Source organism: Schistocerca americana, chromosome 5 (genome assembly GCF_021461395.2).
Source record: "Schistocerca americana isolate TAMUIC-IGC-003095 chromosome 5, iqSchAmer2.1, whole genome shotgun sequence".
Classification (NCBI taxonomy): domain Eukaryota; kingdom Metazoa; phylum Arthropoda; class Insecta; order Orthoptera; family Acrididae; genus Schistocerca; species Schistocerca americana.
Genome location: NC_060123.1, coordinates 410792553 through 410813924, shown reverse-complemented (window position 1 = coordinate 410813924; position 21372 = coordinate 410792553). Strand labels below are relative to the sequence as shown.

At 39.9% G+C, this 21372-nt stretch overlaps 1 protein-coding gene across 2 annotated transcripts in view; it reads left to right on the top strand.

The window, feature by feature from the left end:
- The window catches only part of LOC124615805 (acetylcholine receptor subunit beta-like 1), an 882018-nt gene that overhangs the window by 412815 nt on the left and 447831 nt on the right, over positions 1–21372 (top strand). Inside the window, exon 3 of one of the 2 annotated variants that reach the window (XM_047143943.1) lies at positions 2605–2649. The exons of the other annotated variant lie outside the window; for it this stretch is intronic. Within the exon in view, the coding sequence (XP_046999899.1) occupies positions 2605–2649 (45 nt within the window). The remainder of the gene's footprint in view (positions 1–2604; positions 2650–21372) is intronic. 2 annotated transcript variants of the gene reach the window in all.

Genomic DNA, 21372 nt, shown 5'->3' with positions numbered 1-21372 from the left:
GAAATCAGTACTTTTGGTAGCAGATTTACGCTATGTGGACTGTAATAAAATGAGAGACAGGACAACCAGCCACAGATCAAGACAACATCACTATTGAAATGAATGGAAGAGCCATAAATGATGAGTCACAGTTACCAAATGCAATTTAATGATGATTTCTTAAATGTAGTAGAAAGCGGAGAGGCAAACAGTTCAAGAGCAAATTCACTGCAGTATGTTGAAAATCTAGCTTTCATAAACTTCGATCATAACAATTTATCACTAACTTCTCCTCTTGAAATTAAGAAAATTATATATTCTCTCAAAAACAAAACTTCATCTGGTTTTGTTGCTGTTTCCAATAGAGAACTAAAAATTTATTCCCATGTAAAAAGTCCAGAAAAAAGCCCAGTCTGAAATATGTAATGCATGACTAACTCAGGGTATTTCTCCAGGGAGACTGAACTGTGCCGTTGTTAAACCTCTTGTTCAGAAAGGTGGTAAGAGAGAGATGTCAATAACTATCGACCTGTTTCACTGCTGATATCAATTCTCCAAAATGTTTGAGAACGTGATGTATTCCAGAATAGCACCTCACCATAGTGACAATAATAATAGTAATAATATTTGGGGTTTCAGAAGTGTTGCTCTGATGAGAATGCCATTTACAAGTTCACTCAGCAAATTTTACAAGCATTAAATAATAAAATAGCGCCGGTTAGTATTTTCTGCAACCTCTCTAAGGCTTTTGACTGCGTGAATGACATTATTCCTATGTGAATCACAGTATCCTCCTAGATAAACTGACGTTTTATGGGACTGATGATACAACCAACCAGTCGACAATGTCATATCTGACCTAAAGAAGGCAGAAAGTTGTACGTAGTAATCCAAGCAATATAGTCCAGGGACATATTTCAGACTGGGGAGAAATCACATACCGGTATTTTGTTCCCTGTGGTTCAATCTTAGGTTCACTACTGTTCCTCCTATATGTAAACTATCTTCCGTCTAGTATACAAGAAGTAAAATTAGTACTTTTTGCAAGTGACACTAGTATTGTAATAAATCCAAGCATGCGTATATAAACGGAAGAAATAGTAACCAAAGTTCCTAAAATTATCATTGACTGGTTTCCGCAAATGGTCTCACATTCGATTTTAAAAAGGCACAATATATTCAGTTCTGCACATCTAGATGCACTACGCCCACGATAAGAGTAGCACATGGTGAGGAAATAATAAATACGATGGAAACTTCAAAATTCTTAGGGGGCCATATTCATGAGAATTTGAATTGGAAAGAACGCATTTTGGAAATCCTACAAGCAACATTTGCGCCCAGAGTTATTGCGAGTCTTGGGCAGAGAGAAATCAGTAAGTTGACATATTTTGCATGTTTTCTTTCATTAACGTCAGATTGAATAATGTTCTTGGATGACTCATCTTTACGAAAGAAAGTCTTCATTGGGCAAAAACATGTGGAGCTTACCCATGATCATCTTATAGACGTCTGTTTAAGGAGTTGGGCTTTCTGCCTACTGCTTCACGGTATATTTATTTCCTCAGAGAGTCTGTTGTAAACAGTCCACTACAGTTCAAAAGGAACAAACAGGAACATAATTACAATAACAGAAGGAAAAATGACGTTCATTACTCCTCATTAAGCTTGCATTTAGTATAAAAAGGGTGCACAACGCTGCAACTAAAAGTTTTGATCACTTACCCAGTGATATAAAATGTCTGATAGACAGCAAAGTAAAACTTTATAACAACGTGAGAAAGTTTCTCCTTGACAACTCCTTCCATTACGCAGAAGAATTTCTATTACTTTATTGCGTACAAGGTGATGTGTAGGAATTACTAACTCACATTTGTCTACCTTAAAAAAAAAAAAAAAAAAAAAAAAAAAAAAAAAAAAAAAAAAAAAAAAAAAAAAAAAAACTTAGAAATATTCAGAATGTAACCGCAAACCGTACGTACAGATCAATTTTTGATGTTAATGTAAAATGATTCGTTCCAAATGATTACTATCTATCTCCAAAATGATCCATGTAATATTAACTAACTAACTAACCCTGTTAAAACTGGTATTTCACTTTTCGGTTAGATTTAAAGAGCTATGTGTTAGAGGATGAAAGTTTCTACAGAAATATGTGCACAAGAACGCACAATGCATGATGATCGAAGACTTTGGACTCTACCTACTACATTCGGAAAAGGCGGTGCTTCTATGGCCTTAATTAACGTGAAAAATTGAGAGAGTGTTGCAGTTTGTTAATAACATAAAAACTCGATTTAAGGAAAACAAAATAATCTGTGTAGGCGATACAATGTACACGAGCGTATCAGCGTTCGCTAAGCTAGATATTAAATAAGTGTGTGAAAAACTGTCACTAATAATAATATTAATAATAATAAAAAATTACCGTACAATAATGTTAGCCATAATTATTCATAGCGCTTTGATAATATTATTTGTACGCAATGAAGGTTATTGTAATTTCTTCTATGCCACTACATGCTTCCTACAACGTTAACCGAATAAGTTGCCTGTATCTGAATAGTTGTACCCAGTTCGTACACGAAGTCCGCTAACATATTGTTTGCTTTGTTTCCATTTCAGAACGAGAAGAATCAGATCATGAAGTCAAACGTATGGCTTAGACTGGTAAGTACAGCCCACTAATGAAAATACAAGAAAAAGAACGATGTTTGTCACTGGGTATCAGAATGGATCGAAACATTGAGTCTAGTACACGATCTTTGTAAGATCGTGAAGGCAAAACAACTAAACACATGCCTCTATTAGACACAGGCTGTAAATATGATGCTTTTCATGATCCATTGTTCCGGCTGAGTTGAAAAACTTTTTCGACTCTGATAAATATACTACTAGTCTTTCAGACAGTCTGTCATTTTTCTCTTTATACTAGTAGTATAAAAATGAATATGAACGGTCACATTCGCAATAAACTGTTTTTTTCTGAGGTTACCGGTTTCAGACTGTTTCAGTCTATCTTTAGACTCTGCACCATGGCGGTAGATGGTGGCTGTGTTCATAGAGGTGTAGTACCTGCTTCCTTCACAGCCACCATCTACCATCATAGCACAGGGTTTGAAAATGGTCTAAAACAGACCGAAAACGGTAATCTCATATTTAAAAGTTTATTGCGGTTGTGACTGTTCATATACATTTTTAAGTGATAAATAAACAGCTGTAGTCCAGAGAAACATGTTCTCAAACATTACATCCCTAGTTGTCTTCATCAGATGTCGAGCCTAGATTTCGTTGCTAGCTCTTTCCCTATTATTTCACTTATTTTAGCACCCATTATATGTTGGGTGATTATGCATCACACTTTAAAGAATACCTATTTCAAGTTTTTAAAATATCTCGGATTTTTATATAGCTGGTAAATCTATACAGAATCCACCTAGCGATTGCTTCCTGATCCCGTGAAACAGTCAACGGGAATTCAAAGCCAATACACAAACTAAAACCAATATACCAGTAGACAAACTGCAGATAGACGTATACTCTCCAGCATTTCGTATTTGTACAGTTTGTTTAACCACTAAATGTAAATGAATCTGTACTGCTTTAAAAAAAAAAAAAAAATAAAAAAAAATAAAAAAAAAGTATAATAATGTATGTTACAGAATATCGATTCCCGAGGAGATAAATTAAAAACTTCACTGTTTAACAGGTCTACGCTACTAAATTACGAAATAAATATCTACATGTATATTAAATTGGACGCAACAAGTGCACAGAAGATCTTCCCATTTTTATAGTAATAGGTACCATCAGACGGGACTATCGGATTAACAGATTCATGTATTGTACCAACTGTTACATTCGAATCAATTGAAGGTATTAATCTTACTTTTACAAAATGCTGCAGAAGTCGTGTAGTGATCACAGAAATCTGTCGTATGAACGTTCGATCACTGTGTAGATCGCACGTTTGTGGGCATATCGCAATGATCGGTCGCTCATCGCAGGGAAATCCCAGGCAATCTGATGGACCGCACATGCGATTCGTGCACGTATTACGGCTGCCTGGCAAGTTAGCAGAGATGTTTTCCTTGGTGCCACTCGTTTGTCTCGTTATTAAGCGTGGTTGAGTGGTTTTGTCTCGATCCGCTTTGCCCACGTTAAGTAAGACCTTTATTTTAGAAATAAGTTACTCAGGGACTACATTCTGAGAAATCGAGGCTGGAGTTGTCATTTATTTTGAGAACCCGCATCTTTTGCAGTGATTAGTATTTTTATGCTTGTCCTTTTGAAGTAAAATTGATGGGATGTACACTGTGACAGCAATGATACACCGCCCCTATATGCTGATTTTTAATTATTTATGAAACGATTTCACTATTACTAAAGTTTTTTAACTTCTGAACAGAATGACGTACTCCAATATTAAGACGGCATTTTATTTAAATGTTCAGGACAAATCTGTTATAGAGTTATACTCAAGTCCCTTGTCATTTCATAAATCTAACTGTCCTTCACATTTATAACAGGAGATATGATAATCATCACATCGAGACTGCAAAATAAATTATGTTAATACCTGCAGTTAAGCTGTTAAGAGTAACGAATAAAACAGGAATTGAGGATTAATAAATGAACACCGAAGTATATTAGCAAGCTGGAAAAACGTACCCATAAAGTAACCTACAGTTCCCAAAAAATATTTTTCGGCTTCCTTTAAGTGGAGATACAGAGACTAACTGCAACTGCTACAAGAACAACTGAGCTTTTGGACACAGTGGCCTTCATATTGTTTGGCAGATCGCATGCATGCGGCGGGGTCGAGGCGACTTATCCTATTGCAGCGAAAGCGCATGCGCATGCGCTTGAATCTGTCGCCCTATACATTTAATGTGATCGTCGATTCTGTCGGCGACTTTCTCACTTCAGATAACACTACTGTACAGTGGCGAAATCTGTACCATTGTTAAAGCTAACAGCAGCCAAACTCAGGCGGGAGAGGGATATTTGCAAGTAGCATCAAAAAATGTCGCTTCTCTTACATCACGTTGCAGATAGCCATATAAGCAAAGATTTTTGACAAACCTTCTATAAAAGCTTCACAAATAACGACATAAGGGGTTAATCACAGTCAAAGACATCTGACAAATCTTCTGTAAAACCTAGGACCACTATTCAACTTTTATATGTTATGCGAGAACGCCAGTGCACTATCACACGTTTTATAAAAAGTGTATAGTGTAATACGGAAGGAACTAAATATCTAAGCTACAGGAAAACATATTATACATATCATGCAAGTGATGGTGAGATTCTTGAAATTAGAACAGACTGAAAGAAGAACAAAGACGATAGTGACGATTATTTTCGGGTGCACGACGAAAGTCAAAGTAAATATTAAAACACTAGCAACAATTTTCTGTTATGTTTCTTGTGTTGCTAATTACTTTGTGACTGTTCCTTGCAATCACGACAACGTATCTTGTGACAGCAAGATAATTAATGAAACATTGTAATAAGAATAGACATAGTAGCCGCATGGATTACTTTGTTACGTATGGTTATATATCCACCCTTGTAAATGAGAAACTATTTGTAAATGTTCTATAGACATTTGTATTGTTTGTTAACCGGGGACATAGGAACGACGGAGAGGCTCTGCCCCCGCCGCAGCCGCAGTGGTCCACAACCCCAAGACGACTACCGCAGTCCACTTCACCCCTCCGCCGCCCCACACCGAACCCAGGGTTACTGTGCGGTTCGGCCGCCGGTGGAGGCCCCCAGGGAACGTCTCACACCAGACGAGTGTAATCCCTACGTTTGTGTGGTAGAGTAGTGGTGGTGTACGCGTACGTGGAGAACTTGTTTGCGCAGCAATCGCCGACATAGTGTAACTGAGGCGGAATAAGAGGAACCAGCCCGCAATCGCCGAGGCAGGTGGAAAACCGCTTAAAAACCACCCACAGACTGGTCGGTTCACCGGACCTCGACACAAATCCACCGGCGGATTCGTGCCGGGGACCAGGCGCTCCTTCCCGCCCGAAAAGCCGTGCGTGAGACCGCACGGCCAACCGGGCGGGTTCATAGTCATTTACTTACACTGTTATCTCGTTTTTTGGTTACGAGAGCGTATCAGACAATAATACGAGGGCTGTCCAGAAAGTAAGTTCCGATTGGTAGCGAAATGGAAGCCACAGTGAAAACCAGAAACGTTTTATTTGCAACAGTTAGGTACACCTTCCACCTACTTCTCTACATAGTCGCCGTTCCAACTTCGAGGTTTGTCGTAGCGTTGTATCAACTTTCCAATATTCTCATCACAGAAAGCAGTCCCTTGTGCTTTCGGCCAGCTATCTGCAGTGGTCTGTAGCTCGTTGTCAGTGGAAAAATTTTGTCTTCATAGCCAGCGGTTCTTGTGAACAGAGTTGAGACTCAGGGGGAGCCAATTACGGACTGTATTGTGGGTGATCAAACACTTCTCATCAGAAACGCTGCATTGCCCCTGCAGTGTGCGACCGAGAATTGGCAAGAAGAAGGAACTGCTCGACAGTTGTGTTATGTGGGCTGCATGACAAAGGAGAAATCTCTAACCAGGCCCTCATACTTGGCGGGAGACGCTATTCCCCACGCATATTTACGTGCTCACTGTTCACTCAAAACTGAAAAGAGCGATGCGACACTATCTAAGGGAATACTAGAGACACTGCTCAACACATCTGTGCAAAGCTGTACCAGATTTTCCCAGTGGTTTCCATTTCGCGACCGATCAGAACTTACTTTCTGATCAGCCCTCGTATTAGACGTCAAAGATCTTCAACGTGTTGACGTTCAACTGTGGAAGATATTAGAACCCAGGGATACGTTGCGAATTTTCGAAGAGTAAATTGCAGGTGCACTACTTTATCTTGTTCCTCTTCATCCGATGTAGTCAGTATTTCCATCCACTATTTAACGAAAAGACAACTGTCCTAATCAATGCCCTAACTAACTCAACACTCTCCAGAACTGTCCACAATGCCCACCTTCAGATGGGATTGCTCCCTCTATTGTGGCTTGTGACGCAATTCCTTTAGCGACAAACTAGCCCGACATCAGAATTACGATGTTTCATGTAAATCAAATTAATGTTTCTACAGTTTCCAATAACGGTGACGGCCAATTCTCCATATGATTCAGGGGCTCCAAATAATGTATGAGACCCTCACAGACTGCTGGCTCTGTTTAGGTGCAAATCATTTTTCTGCGTAATGTACCGGACCGACATGGAGAGAGCAGGGCTAAAACCACACAAAAACGAAAAACCGCTACAAAAATGCCAAAATGAGAACTGCATTTGCGTGTTAATGTGTATTACAAATCTGGTCTTTAATTTTTACAGTGTAAGGTAATGTGGAAGTTACCATTTCGTTTGTATCAGTGTCTTAATTAGTTAATTAATTAATATTGATAAAACATCGTCGTTTTGATAAAACAAATTGGCCGATAGAGGTATTCCGGCGTTGTATGTCAGCTGTGATATTTCAGTTAATTTAAGAATGCTTCTGGAAGAGACTGTAGAAAAGTGAGTTGAGCAATTCTTGTATGTTCATGTCAAGATGGCTTCGCCAACTATTTCCGTAAGGGGGAATGAATACCATAATGCCCGGCTGTACGCCGGCCACTTCTCCCTGCGGCACAACCCCCATGATCAGCAGGTAGTGTGTTTACAGGCGCTCCTCAACCGGAAACAGTACGAGTCTCGTCACCCACAGTGCTTTCGGGTCCTCAGAAGCGTCCTGTATCCGCAGGAGGAGCGCCCGGGGATAAGCCACTTGCTGGTTGCGCGTGTTGTACAGGAGGGAGAAATGGGCGGCGTATGGCCGGTTTTGTGACAGTGCCCTTACATGGTGACAACTATTGAACTGTATGAAATGAAATGGTCATAACTTCTGAACGGTTTGTGTTAGGACGTACAAATTGCCCGGTTGGCCGCGGGGCATGATGAGAATTAATTTGCGCATGCGCACAAGTCTTGTTGTTGTCGACTCACTTTCATTTGGATGGGTTCGCCAGTAAGCAAAATTGACGCATTTTTGGGACTGAGAATCCGCATTTCGCGATCACCCTCAACGGGTGACTGTGTGGTGTGCAGTGTCCAGTCACGGAATAATGGGTATGATATTCCTTGGTGGCACGGTGACTACCGAACGATACATGAAGGTTTTGGAAGATTATTACATCCCCATTATCCAAAGCGACCCTGATTTCGACAAGATTGGTTGATGCAAGACGGAGCTCGACGCCATCGAAGCAGAAGAGTGATGTTATGGAGGAGCACTTTGGGGACCGCATTCTGTCTCTGTGGTACCCAGAGGTCACTGGCATGGGCCTCCATTGGCGGTCATATTCTCCGGCTCTGAACACATGCGACTCCTTTCTCTGGGGCTATATTAAAGGCAAGATGTACAACCAAAACCAATGCTGAGCTGAAAACAGCCATTCGACAGCATCGATTTTACGACACTTCAGCTGGTCATGCAGAATTTCGCTATTCGTCTACGCCACATCATCGCCAAACATGTCATAGCCTGAATCCGAATATCTGTAGTGATGTTTACATGTTGAATAAAGTGCGCACACGCCGTAGTTTGTAACTTATTTACGTTTTTTCTCATATAGTTCAATAATAGTCACCCTGTATATCAGGCATTGCGGATAAGAGGTGATTTTGGACTTCCAGTGCGTATTAGTAATTCTGTAAAAATATTTAAAACCATAAACATTCAAGTAAGAGGTTACATATGGAAAGACACGAATAATTACAAGCACTTTTATATTGTGACATCAAGTGTCTGTTATGTTACATCAGAATCAGCTTCCATTACGAGAAAATCTAGATTACCTTCTCTACATGTGTAAATTTCTTTTAATGCGAGCTAATCCCACGAACTATTGTAGGTATTTGGATAGGGTTTTCATTAATAGGTAGATTGATTTATGAGGTAGGTATTTGTATATAATTTATTAAGACTTAGTGGCATATAGGCTGAACTATGAAGAATTAGTCAACAGCAAAAGTGAAGACAATGGCATGCCATCTAGCGGTAAATGCCAGAACTCTTTGCCCCTGCAGCTCTACGCGTTGCGACATTTCGTTTCATGCACGGGTAATAGGCGGAACGTGTTTGGCGCAATGCGCTCAATTTGAAGGTTCCTTATCACATTCGGATATTGTTTGTTTGGACACTGCCAAATTGTGGACAAGGCTGGTAAATAATTCTCCAGCGGCGAGGAAAAGATCTAGACCTTTTAAACTTCATAAAGACACTGACGTGATCTATTCGAATATCATTCAGAAATTTCTTGCGGATGAATATAGGGGATTTCGAAAAAGTTCTACAGACGATTGATGGACACATTGCGATATATGGTGGCAATTTGAGACAGTCAATTTCTACTTCCACGGCACTAGCAATTGTAATCCGGACTCCTAATTCACTGCTAGGTCTTTGAACATCGGGCGGCGACTTACTAAACAATCGAAATATCGTAATAAATATGACCGACAACGAAAAGATAATCACCTCAAGCTGTGATGTGAGACTTAAAATGAAAAGAATAAAATACTTTTAACCAATATTTTCCCTGCAATAGTTTGATAGCAGTTGCACAGGGAATCAACATAAGAATCCAAAATCTCTGTTTTTGTTTTCATGCTACAAGTAAAGCGGAGTTCGATAGAATTATATCGGTAGGGTTTCAAGAGAGCAACCGGATTATCTTCAATTACTGAAGCAAGAATTCGGCTGCGAACCACGCAGGAGCAAATGACGATCCGGCCGCATTAACGAAAACCAAACGAGCATTCGCCCAGCGAGGAAAAGCTTCCGTGATTGCATTTGTGGTGTTTATTGCCGACGCATGAGAGCCCTTCTCCTGCCGTCACGTCACGCCAAACGTTGTAGGCAACCACACGATGTCGGTAACAACGCTTAAGCGAGGGGGGCACTACCATAACGACGCTCTCCACGCAGCGCAAAAAAAGCTAATGACGCTCTCCGCAAAAAACTTAACGCCCTTCGTTATTTGGCGTCGCTGCTGGAGTGAGCAGGAGACGGACGAACCCCATAATGACCTCCTCTCTTCAGCAACGCGTGATTATTATTGTTCCTGCAGGGGGTTTTAAGCTGTCCTTCCCTTTGGTTAATCGAAGATATGTCAACCCAGAACATAATACTAACTCACGTTTGCTTAGATACACCAATAATCAAAGATTTTTTCTTGTTATGTTTTATCTCTTTTCCCTTTTTTCTCTTTGCGTATTTCTAGTAGTTCTCGAATTCAGATGAGTAGGTGCTTTTACATGAAACTAAAAAAAAAAAAAAAAAAAAAAAAAAAAATCACGCAGATTAGTAAGAGAAGAAAATAGTCCACACATACACAAACACACACACAAACACAAACTGCAGTACTATTTGACGGCCGCCAAAAATTAATTATCTTCTCTAGGTCGCTACTCTAACGTATTTTCCTGTCATTTATCAATCAAAATTGATAATCGTAAAAAGGGATCACTTCCTTTCTGTTTTTTTTAATTTTTATTACTTATTACAGCTTGTTGTCTCGGACAGACCCTTGTGTCGCCTAGGCTCTAACGAAAATGAAATATGGAATATTTAGAAAGGAGTACGACTCTTTTGTATTGCATGGAAATTGTTATATTTAGAGGAGACTGGGATAAATTTCTGCCTGCCTCTCAAAGTTAATTTTCTAGCAGTTGGCTACTCTACTGTGCATGAAACAAATTGTATGGCTGATTCTGTATTGCCGTTATTTGGTTGTTGTCCTGGTGCTAACTTCTAATCATTGTGGGAACAGCAGTCTTAGGATATTATCACATAAAATCAGTTTCAAAAACCTGTGCCTAATCGGATCCGATTAGTTTTTGATAATGACGCTGGACCTTGTTTTGCATGTTCTAGGGTTTGGTATGATGGAAACAGTAGCTGAAACGACGCATTAAATAAAATTACATCTTAAGGGATGTAGACGGTTTTATTCACAAAATACTCATTGTGATAACGGACTCATGTACGAATTTTTTTTTATTTTCTGGTTGGTATTCGTCTAGCAGGTTGTTTGTATTTAGTTAAGTTCATCGCGTACTACGTGCTCGAGGATCTTGGAAGATTCCAAACGGGTTCAGAGCTTACTGTGCCAAAATGGTGTCTTGATGTGTTCCTGTTTCCAGGCTTCACGGAAAATACCTATGGTCAAGGAGTGGTTGAAGATATTTGTTGTCGCTGACAGTAGAGGGTCAGTAATAAATGTCATCATTTGGTCTGTGATCCCATCGTGTCCAGTAGACCCTGAACGCATAAGCGTGATAGATGTTTTGACAGTATTGCCAGTAACACACTTAGGACAGCTCACAATTAATTAATTTGACGAGCAGTAGTTATAGAAAATCCGCGAATGAGGGTCTACTTGTTTCTCAAAATATCTGTTTTACAAGGCAGGAGTGGTGCGTAGCTAACCTCGCAGCTGAATCCCGTAGTGTGCTCTCGTATAGCGTTGGTAATCTGTCCAATATGCTTCAACCCTTCAGATAACCACCTCCTCTTCTTGATACGTATATAGTTTTATACCAACGAACCGTAGAACTGAGTATATGCTGTGATCATAGACAGCATGCTACCAGTCATTGTACATTGTACGGAAGACAATTTGAACCGCTGGGGAGCATTAATCAGTAGCGGATCTATCTATGCGCTTCCGCACCCTTAGTACAATATTTAAATAAGGCGAATACAGTCAACTTCTTTCACAAACTTCAAAACACCTGCCTTCCAACTCTCTTGCTTTCCTTCTACAACTCCATCGTAATCGACTGTTCTTAAACTCTCATGTCAAAGAATTTACTCAACGAAGCTGTTATTCTCTTCAATTTAATTATTTTGTAAAATATTCTTTTACTAACTTCTTAGGTGTAAAAGTAGGCTGTATCCTTCCAGATAGAGGAATACACCAGGATGCCTAAATGAACTGTGTTGGGGTAATAAACTGGGAAATCATAAAAGACAAATCCACGTTTAGCTTGGTATAGGGTAGGTTATTAGCAAATCACGACAGTTGTTTACCTTATGTTTCTTATTGATTGTGGATGCTCTACAAGCTCGTGACTGTATTTATTATTATTTTACTGTCGAAGTTTGCACCATACTGAAGCACAAGACGTAGAACAAAGGGCATTTTCTGAGATCTGTTTTAGCTTTTCTCTGTGTCCATATTGTATTCATCCTCTCCGAATGAGCTCTTCTCCGCTCGCCAGACCAAGTTACTCTAACCTCCTGGAATTTTTCCATCTGATCAAGTGTACAGTCGTGAATTTTTTGCTTCTAAATTTTTCTATCTAATATATATCGGGCTGTGCTATTTCTGCTTCCTCTAGGTCTTCCGTTACTAAACTTATGCATTTTGTTTTAATTTCTGCTTTACTGCGATTTTCTTAGAATTCTACAACCTTTCTAGTTAGTCTTGTTGCACATAAAATTTTGCCTGCGTTTTTTCATATCCGAATATCAATTTATGTTTTGTATGCTTTTAGCCCTATGTTCCTTCTTCTTTATATTTGGATATGTTTTTCAGTGTAATATGGACCTAAAAGTCTTGTAATTAATTTTCGTTCTCTCTTTTGGATTTCTTCAATGTCTCTCTTTCTGTTTAAAATGAGAGTTTCAGTCCCATTAAGGCAATTTGGTTTCTTGGCAGTGCTGCAGTGTCTCACTTTTGAGTATTCTGAGATTCATTTTTTGTTATACTATTCGTAAGTTTCCATTTTGTGGCAAAGATTATCGTAACCAATATTTTACAGGCCAGTCACATCATGGTTGGTTTGGCCTAAATATTTTAAACGAAAATTTTTATTGGAATTTCCCTTATTTACTTTTTAGAATTATCGGTGCAAGTTTGCCGCTAGACATGTTCTTTGTTTTTCTTTTTCAAATTATATTTAGGAACTTACCCTTTCTACTGTTTCTCGAAGAATTTTTATTTGTTTTTGTGCTGTGTTAATGTCCTGACATACAATCTCAACGTCGTCTGTAGAAACCATGCGGTCCATCCTAATGTTAGTGCTACCTAATTCGCTTAGTTCGTCAATTTTAGGCTCCAATATTAGTTTTCTCCACTTTTGGCTTACTTTTTCTGAGGCACGTTTTAAAATTAATGAGGAGAGTACTTCAACTAGTCTCACTCCTGTTTTAAATTAAAAATGTTCCGAAATTTTTTCCCTGCATTTTACCTTCGACTTGTAACAGTTTTTGACTAAAAATTGCGTTTTGAGCTCCAGACTTGTTACTACAGAAATAGGAAAAGAAGGTACACATTACTTTTTTATTACAAATGTTTTGATGTCTAAGAATTAGTTTCAGATCTAAAAATTAGCGAGGTGCGGGTAGGACATAATTATTTATACTGAAGGTTCATCCATCCCGGGAATCGAGAATTTTGCCTGTTATCGACTTTGGTTCTGTCAAGATATCGGTCTGTGAAATTCCAAGTCTTTCGAGAATTTTTAATCATAAATACGTCATGTTATTATTGCATGATTTACACACACATACACACACACACACACACACACACACACACACACACACACACACGTATGCTTTTAGCCCTATATTCCTTCTTCTGTATATTATGGACATGTTCTTCAGTGTAAGTTGGATCTAAAAATTTTTAAATTAATTTTTGTTCTCTCTCTTCAATTTCTTCAGTGTCTCTCTTTCTGTTTAAAGTGAGGGATTTACCCCTGTTAAGGCATATGATTTAATCGTATTATTACACTAACATTACGAAATATCATTACTGGGATATGCTAAAGAACATCACGTATAAAATTCCGTTGATGATGGACAAAGCCCGAGACTACTCTGGCGAAACAAAATACTATCGCAAAGCAGTTTTTCTCGAACAATTAATTAATAATATGAGCTATTTACAATTTCTACAAGCTGCACCAAACGCAAACACATTCTTTGTAACATTAAGTTTGAAGTCGGATAACAGTAGAACACAAAAAATTATTTTCTTCGTATGATATAATTAAAGATCAACACTTTTAGATTTTTTTTTCTGTGAAAACCACCTCCGTTTCAAATTTCATGATTCTCGGTTAACGGGAAATACCCTATAGGTTTTAGTGAGAGAATTCGCGAGTTTCAAAATATGTGACATAAATGGCCATAGCTTTTGACTGCTTTAACTTAGAAGTTTCAATCTTTAATATCAACAATGGGCCGTAGACCTTAAAATTTGACTTAAATTTAGACTTCATACGTCTACCCTGTCCTGATAAAAAAGGGCTTTTAGCAGTCGGACAGATAGACAGACAAAGAGACGCTCAACAAAGTGATCCTATAAGCGTTCTGTTTTCACCGACTGAAGTACAGAAACGTTGGAATTGTTCTGGGCATGATTTGTTTTCCGTGAAATCTGCTTGATGTTCGGCAATTTTGCGTGCAGGTTTCTGTGCTCGATCCAGTAGACACTGGCTGTGAGATAGAATTTTGTATGAGTCTGAAAGAAGGGATATCCCTATATAGTTTTTAATATGAGTTCTGTTTTCCTTCTTATGCAGTGCAGTTTGCGACTGATCCTGAATTATTTTAGTTTGACAGATGTTTCGTATGATCAATGTAATTTATTTTGAGGTTTTTTGATCAACTCATTTCCGTATATTTAATGAGATGTAAATACAGGTAGTACCTAACGGTCAATTACGAAATATTTCTTCATTTTTGTGAACTAGGTTTAGAGCTTCTTAAACTCATCTTCAGTTTGCTTCATGCGGCAGTGTGAGTGGTATTGGTGTTGACATGGAACTGGCAGCTTCCATTGTCATTGCGTATCAGTCCCAGATTAAGCACTATTCGTTATCATTCGCTGTTTGATGCTATTATTTTGCTAAAACTGCCAACAGAAAGTAACTTGTAAGGAGGGAAAATTAGAACTGAACAGTCCACCGACAACGACGTTGTCAGTGAGGAGACATGCTTTTTGATTGGGCAAGAGTGGGAAGTAAATCGGTATTTTCCCAGGGACAGAATTCACCCCAATTATATCCCTTTTACATGCGAGTCCATTCCTCTAACTTTATGTCAGAGAAGTAGTGAAGCAAGTGAACTGAAATCTATGTGGAGTAGTAAGGATACGTGGCGGACAGGTAGTACTCCTAAGCCTTACACACGCACTTCTGTTCGAAATTAAAGAAGTCGTGAAAGACGTACAACTAAAAACTGACAGCAAAGAAACTAATCAAAGGTGAAGGTGATAAACGCTATTAGAAAGGATAAGAGTGATGTAGCAGACACAGAAGTAAAAGAACCAGTTTCACACAGGATGACAGAAGTTAGGAGATTTCATAGGCATGCTGGCACTAGCTCTTTTGCAAAATAGCTTCCACAGTCTGTCAGGCTTATCTCAATTTTACCTCAGGCTGAATGGATTGGTCGAGTAGCACAACTGGCAGCACGTCGCCTGCCAAAGGCAGGGGTTTCGAGACCTGGTCCGGTACAAATGTTAGCATCTCACATGTCAATACAGTTTATATTCCGCCATAAGTGACAGAAGTATTTTCATCTTGTTCGGAGAGTACTGATGGCAGAGACAAGTATTTTATACCTATTGAAAATGGAAGTGATTCTTTCACTGTCCCTTGAAGAACACCCAACATCATTATCTTTGCTTATTACGATCTCTCGTCGTCACTCTAAGTTAACTTACTTTCATGGTAACATTGATGACACCAAGACATATAAACTCGATAAAAACATGAAATCAACAAAACATGTTGCCGTTTTCGCACCTACCGCAGGAAGGACAAACTAGGCACCAGTAACCCCCGTACATTGATTTCATCTGGACAACAATGATAGCCAACGCGTTGCCCTTTCGATGTTTTTGAATGAAAAAATTCCCAAGGAACGAACTCTGTCCCAAGTACTTAGCGCTTGATCGCACTGTCACTAAAGCAACATTTCTCATGTAATGCATACGTGCTACGCAGTTGCAACATCACATGTAGTAAATAAGTGTACACCATGAGACAGGCTCCAGTTTCCCCATCAGCTGAGCCTTGCGTTCCCGTCTGAGTTCTCGTGTAAAATATACAAGAAAAATGTTATCTACACTAAGTAAAATTTCAAGCTAACCGATTACTCGCAGCCATAAAAATAAATTCTGAACCGCACCAGTTGGAAGACGTACCAAAAAAAGAAGTTAACAACAATATAATCATCCTGCTGGTTCACGATTATGGGTAGGAACACTGCTTATTGTAGCTCTCCACATTAGTCTACCCTGTGCAGCTCTCTTCATATCTGCATAATAACCTGCTTATTGTAGAGAAGCCTTGGTCTCACTCCAGAACTTTCACCATCACTCTGCCTTCTATTACCAAATTAACTATTTGTTGGTGCTTTAGATGGAGGCCCATCAACTTCTCTTTTAGGCAAGATGAGCCATAGAACTCTTTTCTCCTCAGTGATATGCAGTACCTCTTCATTAGTTACTCAGTGGTTCAGCATCCTTCTGTACCACCACTTCGTACTTGTCAATATAAAAAAAATCCACTCTGTGCGCTCAGCAGCTATCTGGAAGCAATATTAGTACTAGGTTTGGTGGGTAAGTGCCAGACTACTAAATCGAAAGTCTGCGGTTTAATCCACAGCCGGTACAAGCATTTCACACTGACACTGATCACTTTTTTCCGCTCTAGCAACCAATTGTCCGTCTAGAACTGGTTGGATAATTCATATGAAAGACAGCAAAATGGCAAGAGCACATTACTTCTAATAGAGGAGAGTGCTGTTGCAAACAGCTTATCTACTGGGAAGAAGATTGCAGGGAGATGACGGATTGTCTCTTTGCTGCCACGAAAGACCAGCCTGGCACAATCTTTAATCTCTCTAGTATAATGCTGAGCGCGTCTAATAGCATACTTTGCTATGGAGTATAATATTACTCGTACAATGTAAAAAAGAACGTCAAGAGTTCTACTACGATGATCAGAGACAAAAAGTGGATCACACCATGACTAAGTGTAACCTGACAGAGCATTCATATATTTACCATAAAACTATTTTTGCTTTGTCACGAAAATGGCTTTTAAGCGGATTCATCAAGCAATACTCCGATACATCTTACCCGTTTTATTGAGGACAGTACTTTACTCCCCTTGCAAGGAGATGTATTATGTTACGTGTTCACATTTTTACTTGGCGTTACTCTCCAGGTAAATGTCGTGAAGTTAGGAATACTGTCAGTCAGGAAGTCAGGCCCTAACTTCCGTTTAGTGCAGAATCCTTGAACATAGTCTCAGTTCGAATATATAACGCTTTCTTGAGACTGAGAAGCTTATGTCCATGAACATTGCAAAGCGCTGTGAAACGAAACCAGCATGTGCGAACTATGGAAGGATTTTGGGCAAGGGTGGTTCACCTGTCAATGAAACCGCACATAGGACTCGTGCGAGCTATTCTTGAGTACTGCTCGAGTGTTTGGGATCACTACCAGGTGGGATTGAAGGAATACATCAAGGCAGTTCAGAGGCGGGCTGCTAGATTTGTTACCGGTATGTTCGAACAACACGTGAGTGCTACGGAGATGCTTCGCGAACTCAGATGGAAATTACTTTGTGGTTTGCTGTACGGCAGGTCGTGTGATGGGGGAAGCCTCGTCAGAGAGGCATGAGCGTCTAGGGAAGTGATTCCAGTGGTGGGTTTCCGTTGCCTTCCACGGATGATGATGAAATGCTAATGAGGACAACACAACACTCAGTCCCTGAGCGGAGAAAATCTCCGACGCAGCCGGGAATCGAACCCGGGCCCGTTGGCGTGACAGACCGCCACGCTGACCACTCAGCTATCAGGGCGGACAGATGGGAATAGCTGGAGAGAAATTTTAAAGAACCAGTATCTGAAGCTGACTGCCAAACGATTCTACTGCCACCAACGTACATTGATCGTAAGGACCATGAAGATAAGATGCGAGAAATTAGGGGTCATACGGAGGCATATAGATGGTCGATTTTCCCTCGCTCTATTTGCGAGTGGAACAGGAGGGGAAACGACAAGTAGTGGCGCAGGGTATCCCCCGCCACGCTGCGTACGGTAGCTTGCGGAGTATATGACTAAAACTTGAGAAAGGACATTTATTAGTCGTCCAACTATGTCACGGTACTTTAGTTAAAACTTTCGCGATGAGAGGTCGTGGTCGATGATAAAACTATTCCCTGGCGTTTTGTCTTCGACTGTGGAAGACCAGGATGGACGTGACGCGGCGTGGAAGACAGCTCAGGTCTTGTCAAGACTCAGAAAGATATGCTCGTTCCTAAAATCCTTAGAACTATCTGCTTGGTTCCTATTAACAATTCCGGAGCGTATTACACTGGAAACGCTCCAGAAATTCCTTGCAGCACACAACATCCTTTTTCCAGAACAGTTGGGGTTCCGCGCAAAACATTTCACAGTCCACCAATCCTTATGTTTAGGTGAGCATATTTACACAGTAAAGAATCAAGAAGACAGCATTAGTGATGTATCTTTGATACGGGAAATACTTTAGGAAGTAATTGGAGCAAAGCTGTGATCGGCATAAAATTCTAAACATCACATAAAACGGCCTCGATCACGTTTTTAGATTTTTATTCATTAGCAACCAGTTTCGATCTTTCCTTATACCATCTTCAGGCTTCTCCCTGCATTAATACAGTTATAATATATATTCATCATATAGGGACGTAAATATGGCTAAACAACATTTAAGATATAAGTTACAATAATTAAAAAGAGCGATGTCACACCCATCAGGCTACTGGTGGCGATAACCGAAGCAGGATCTGTACAAGTACAGATGTCATTGCTGAAAAAGGCAGCTTTTTTTTCCTTTATTGGCAACGGCACAATACGCCGCTCTTTAGCCAAGAGATTACATGAAATACCACACGAGAACATTACAGATATAAAATACGAGTGCGAAGATTAAATATACACATGGGAACGGGGAAGTGATTGGAGTTAAAATATACAAAAAAGGGGTAGTTGGATGAGGCACGTTTACATAAAATCCACATACAGTTAACATGGCACTAGATGAAGATGTAGCACGTTAACAATGGCTGTACGAACAGCACAATTAAAAACACCGTTCATAGTATGGGACGACGACACTGAACACACACTGCACTGATGTTACGTACACAGCGAGCACGAAAGCACAACAAAGTAACTGAAGTAAAATTTGAACGGCCTGCGAAAGGTGGGGAGGTCGGAGAGGAGGCGGATCGGAAAGAGAGATTGGTAGTTGACAGATGAGGAGGGAGCGCAAAGACTGGGAAAAGAGGAGGAGAAGGACAATGGGCGGGGGGGGGGGGGGGAGGGAGAAGGGAGGATACAGCAAAAGGGGGGGGGCAGGAAGGCTGAATAAGGCTGCTTTAGTCGAGATTATATGCTGTATGTTCCGCCCATCCCCTGCAGCATTACATCATTGACAACAAATCAGGCGTGAGATATGTTACATTGACTGGTTTAGTCGAATTTATAAGAAAAATAGATACAGAAATAAATACAAAAATTATGTACATACAGTTATGTATCTAACTCTGTCGTAATTAATTTGAGTAAAAGAAACAAAATGATAGCCACTCTGTAATCGCTGTTGTGTGCAGACATTGCACCCGGCGAACGGTCTACGCGACAGGACGCCCTAGTCACAGGACATTTACATTTAGCCCCTGTGGGCATTTGTATGTTCTCGCTATGGCAGAGAATATTTGGTTGCTAAAGCAATGGCCTGCTAACCAATCCAATGGATTAGATTTCTTCTAGACGTACATTCTTTAGACTTTCATCTAGATGTAATTTCCCCTTTTCGTATATCTACATCCTCTATACAGGTACACCAGAAAAACCATTGTTTTCGGGTACCACTTGCTGAAATAGCTATTTCTGTAGTTTATAGTTATGGCAAATATTCGAAACTTTTGCCATATGGTCGTAGGTGATGTTCACGGGAAATCTTGAGACTGTTTTCGACTTCAGTATCCGTTACCAAGCTCGAGAGGATCAAAGTGACGTACTTATGTACGTAGTATATGTTCTCAAGCATAAATACTGTTTTAACTAACTTAGTGAACAGATTGAAATGGTTCTGGAGTCACCAAACTATGTTTTTAGTCAGCACTTTTTCACCAATAAAACTTTTGACCCACTGTGTCTGTATAATTGACACTTCACGTCTATGCAGCCTGTCTTGACGTGGAAATTATTCTGTGGTGCCATCTGGCGGCTTAAGCACCTTACAAAACATTGTTTTCTCAAGCGAATTTCTCCATACTTGCAAATAAAATATCGAATTTTTTGGAATACTGTAGGTTTAGCCTAAAAAGGTTGTGCATTTTCAAGTAGTGTAAACTGAACTTGCGTTGGATGGGAGTCGTATCCTCACCTTAAACTAAGTAAGCGTCGTTTCCGTGGTGTGCTCACTTTAGGCCATTCATTTGTAATATCACTTTAAAACATTTTTTTTCCTGACGTGGTGGATTTTTTTCGTAGGTCTCAATTTGTGTTTGGAAAAAACAAACGGCGAAGAAAGTACGCAAATTCAGTAAAACATTTGAAGTAACGTTTTTACTCTTTTAAGATACAATGTATGCATTTCCACATCTCCTACTAAGCCACCTGACCAATTTCAATAAAACTAGGTACACAAATCACTTACAGTCCGGAAAGAATTGCTGTGGAGGTAAGAACCACCTACCTATCAAAGGGGTGGGGGTGGCAGTGAAAAAGTAATGTAGCCAACGACGTGTGAATATCCATACTTTATTCACTCAGCATTTGGGAATGCGAGCACTTAGTGTTTACCAACAAACGTGGCACATAATTTCAAAGTTTTACGAAACATTTTCTCGCTTACAGCTCCCTCAAAATGATGAGAGAAAAAACGATTATCACTTCCAAAATGTTCGCTTTTATGCAGTAAAACTGCCGCATCAGGCATGACGTTTTAATTTATTTCGTCTTTACTGCTACCTGCATTCACGACACGGTTTCCAGACAGTAGTCACATACACAGATAGGAGGATGAGATGCACACAGATATAGTGGATGAGGAGATGGACAGAGAATTGGCAGAGGAGGAGACGGAAGAGAGGGGAGGAGTTGTAAATGAACAGATGACGGAAACAGGAGGGGATGGATAGAGAGAGAGGAGGAGATGGACTGAGAGAGGGGGAGCAGGAGCTGAACAGAGAGACAGGGAGGAGAAAATGTACAGCAGATGGGAAGGGGAGACAGAGAGAGATGGGAGAAGCACTGAAAGAGAAATAAGAGGAGGCGGGCAGAGAGA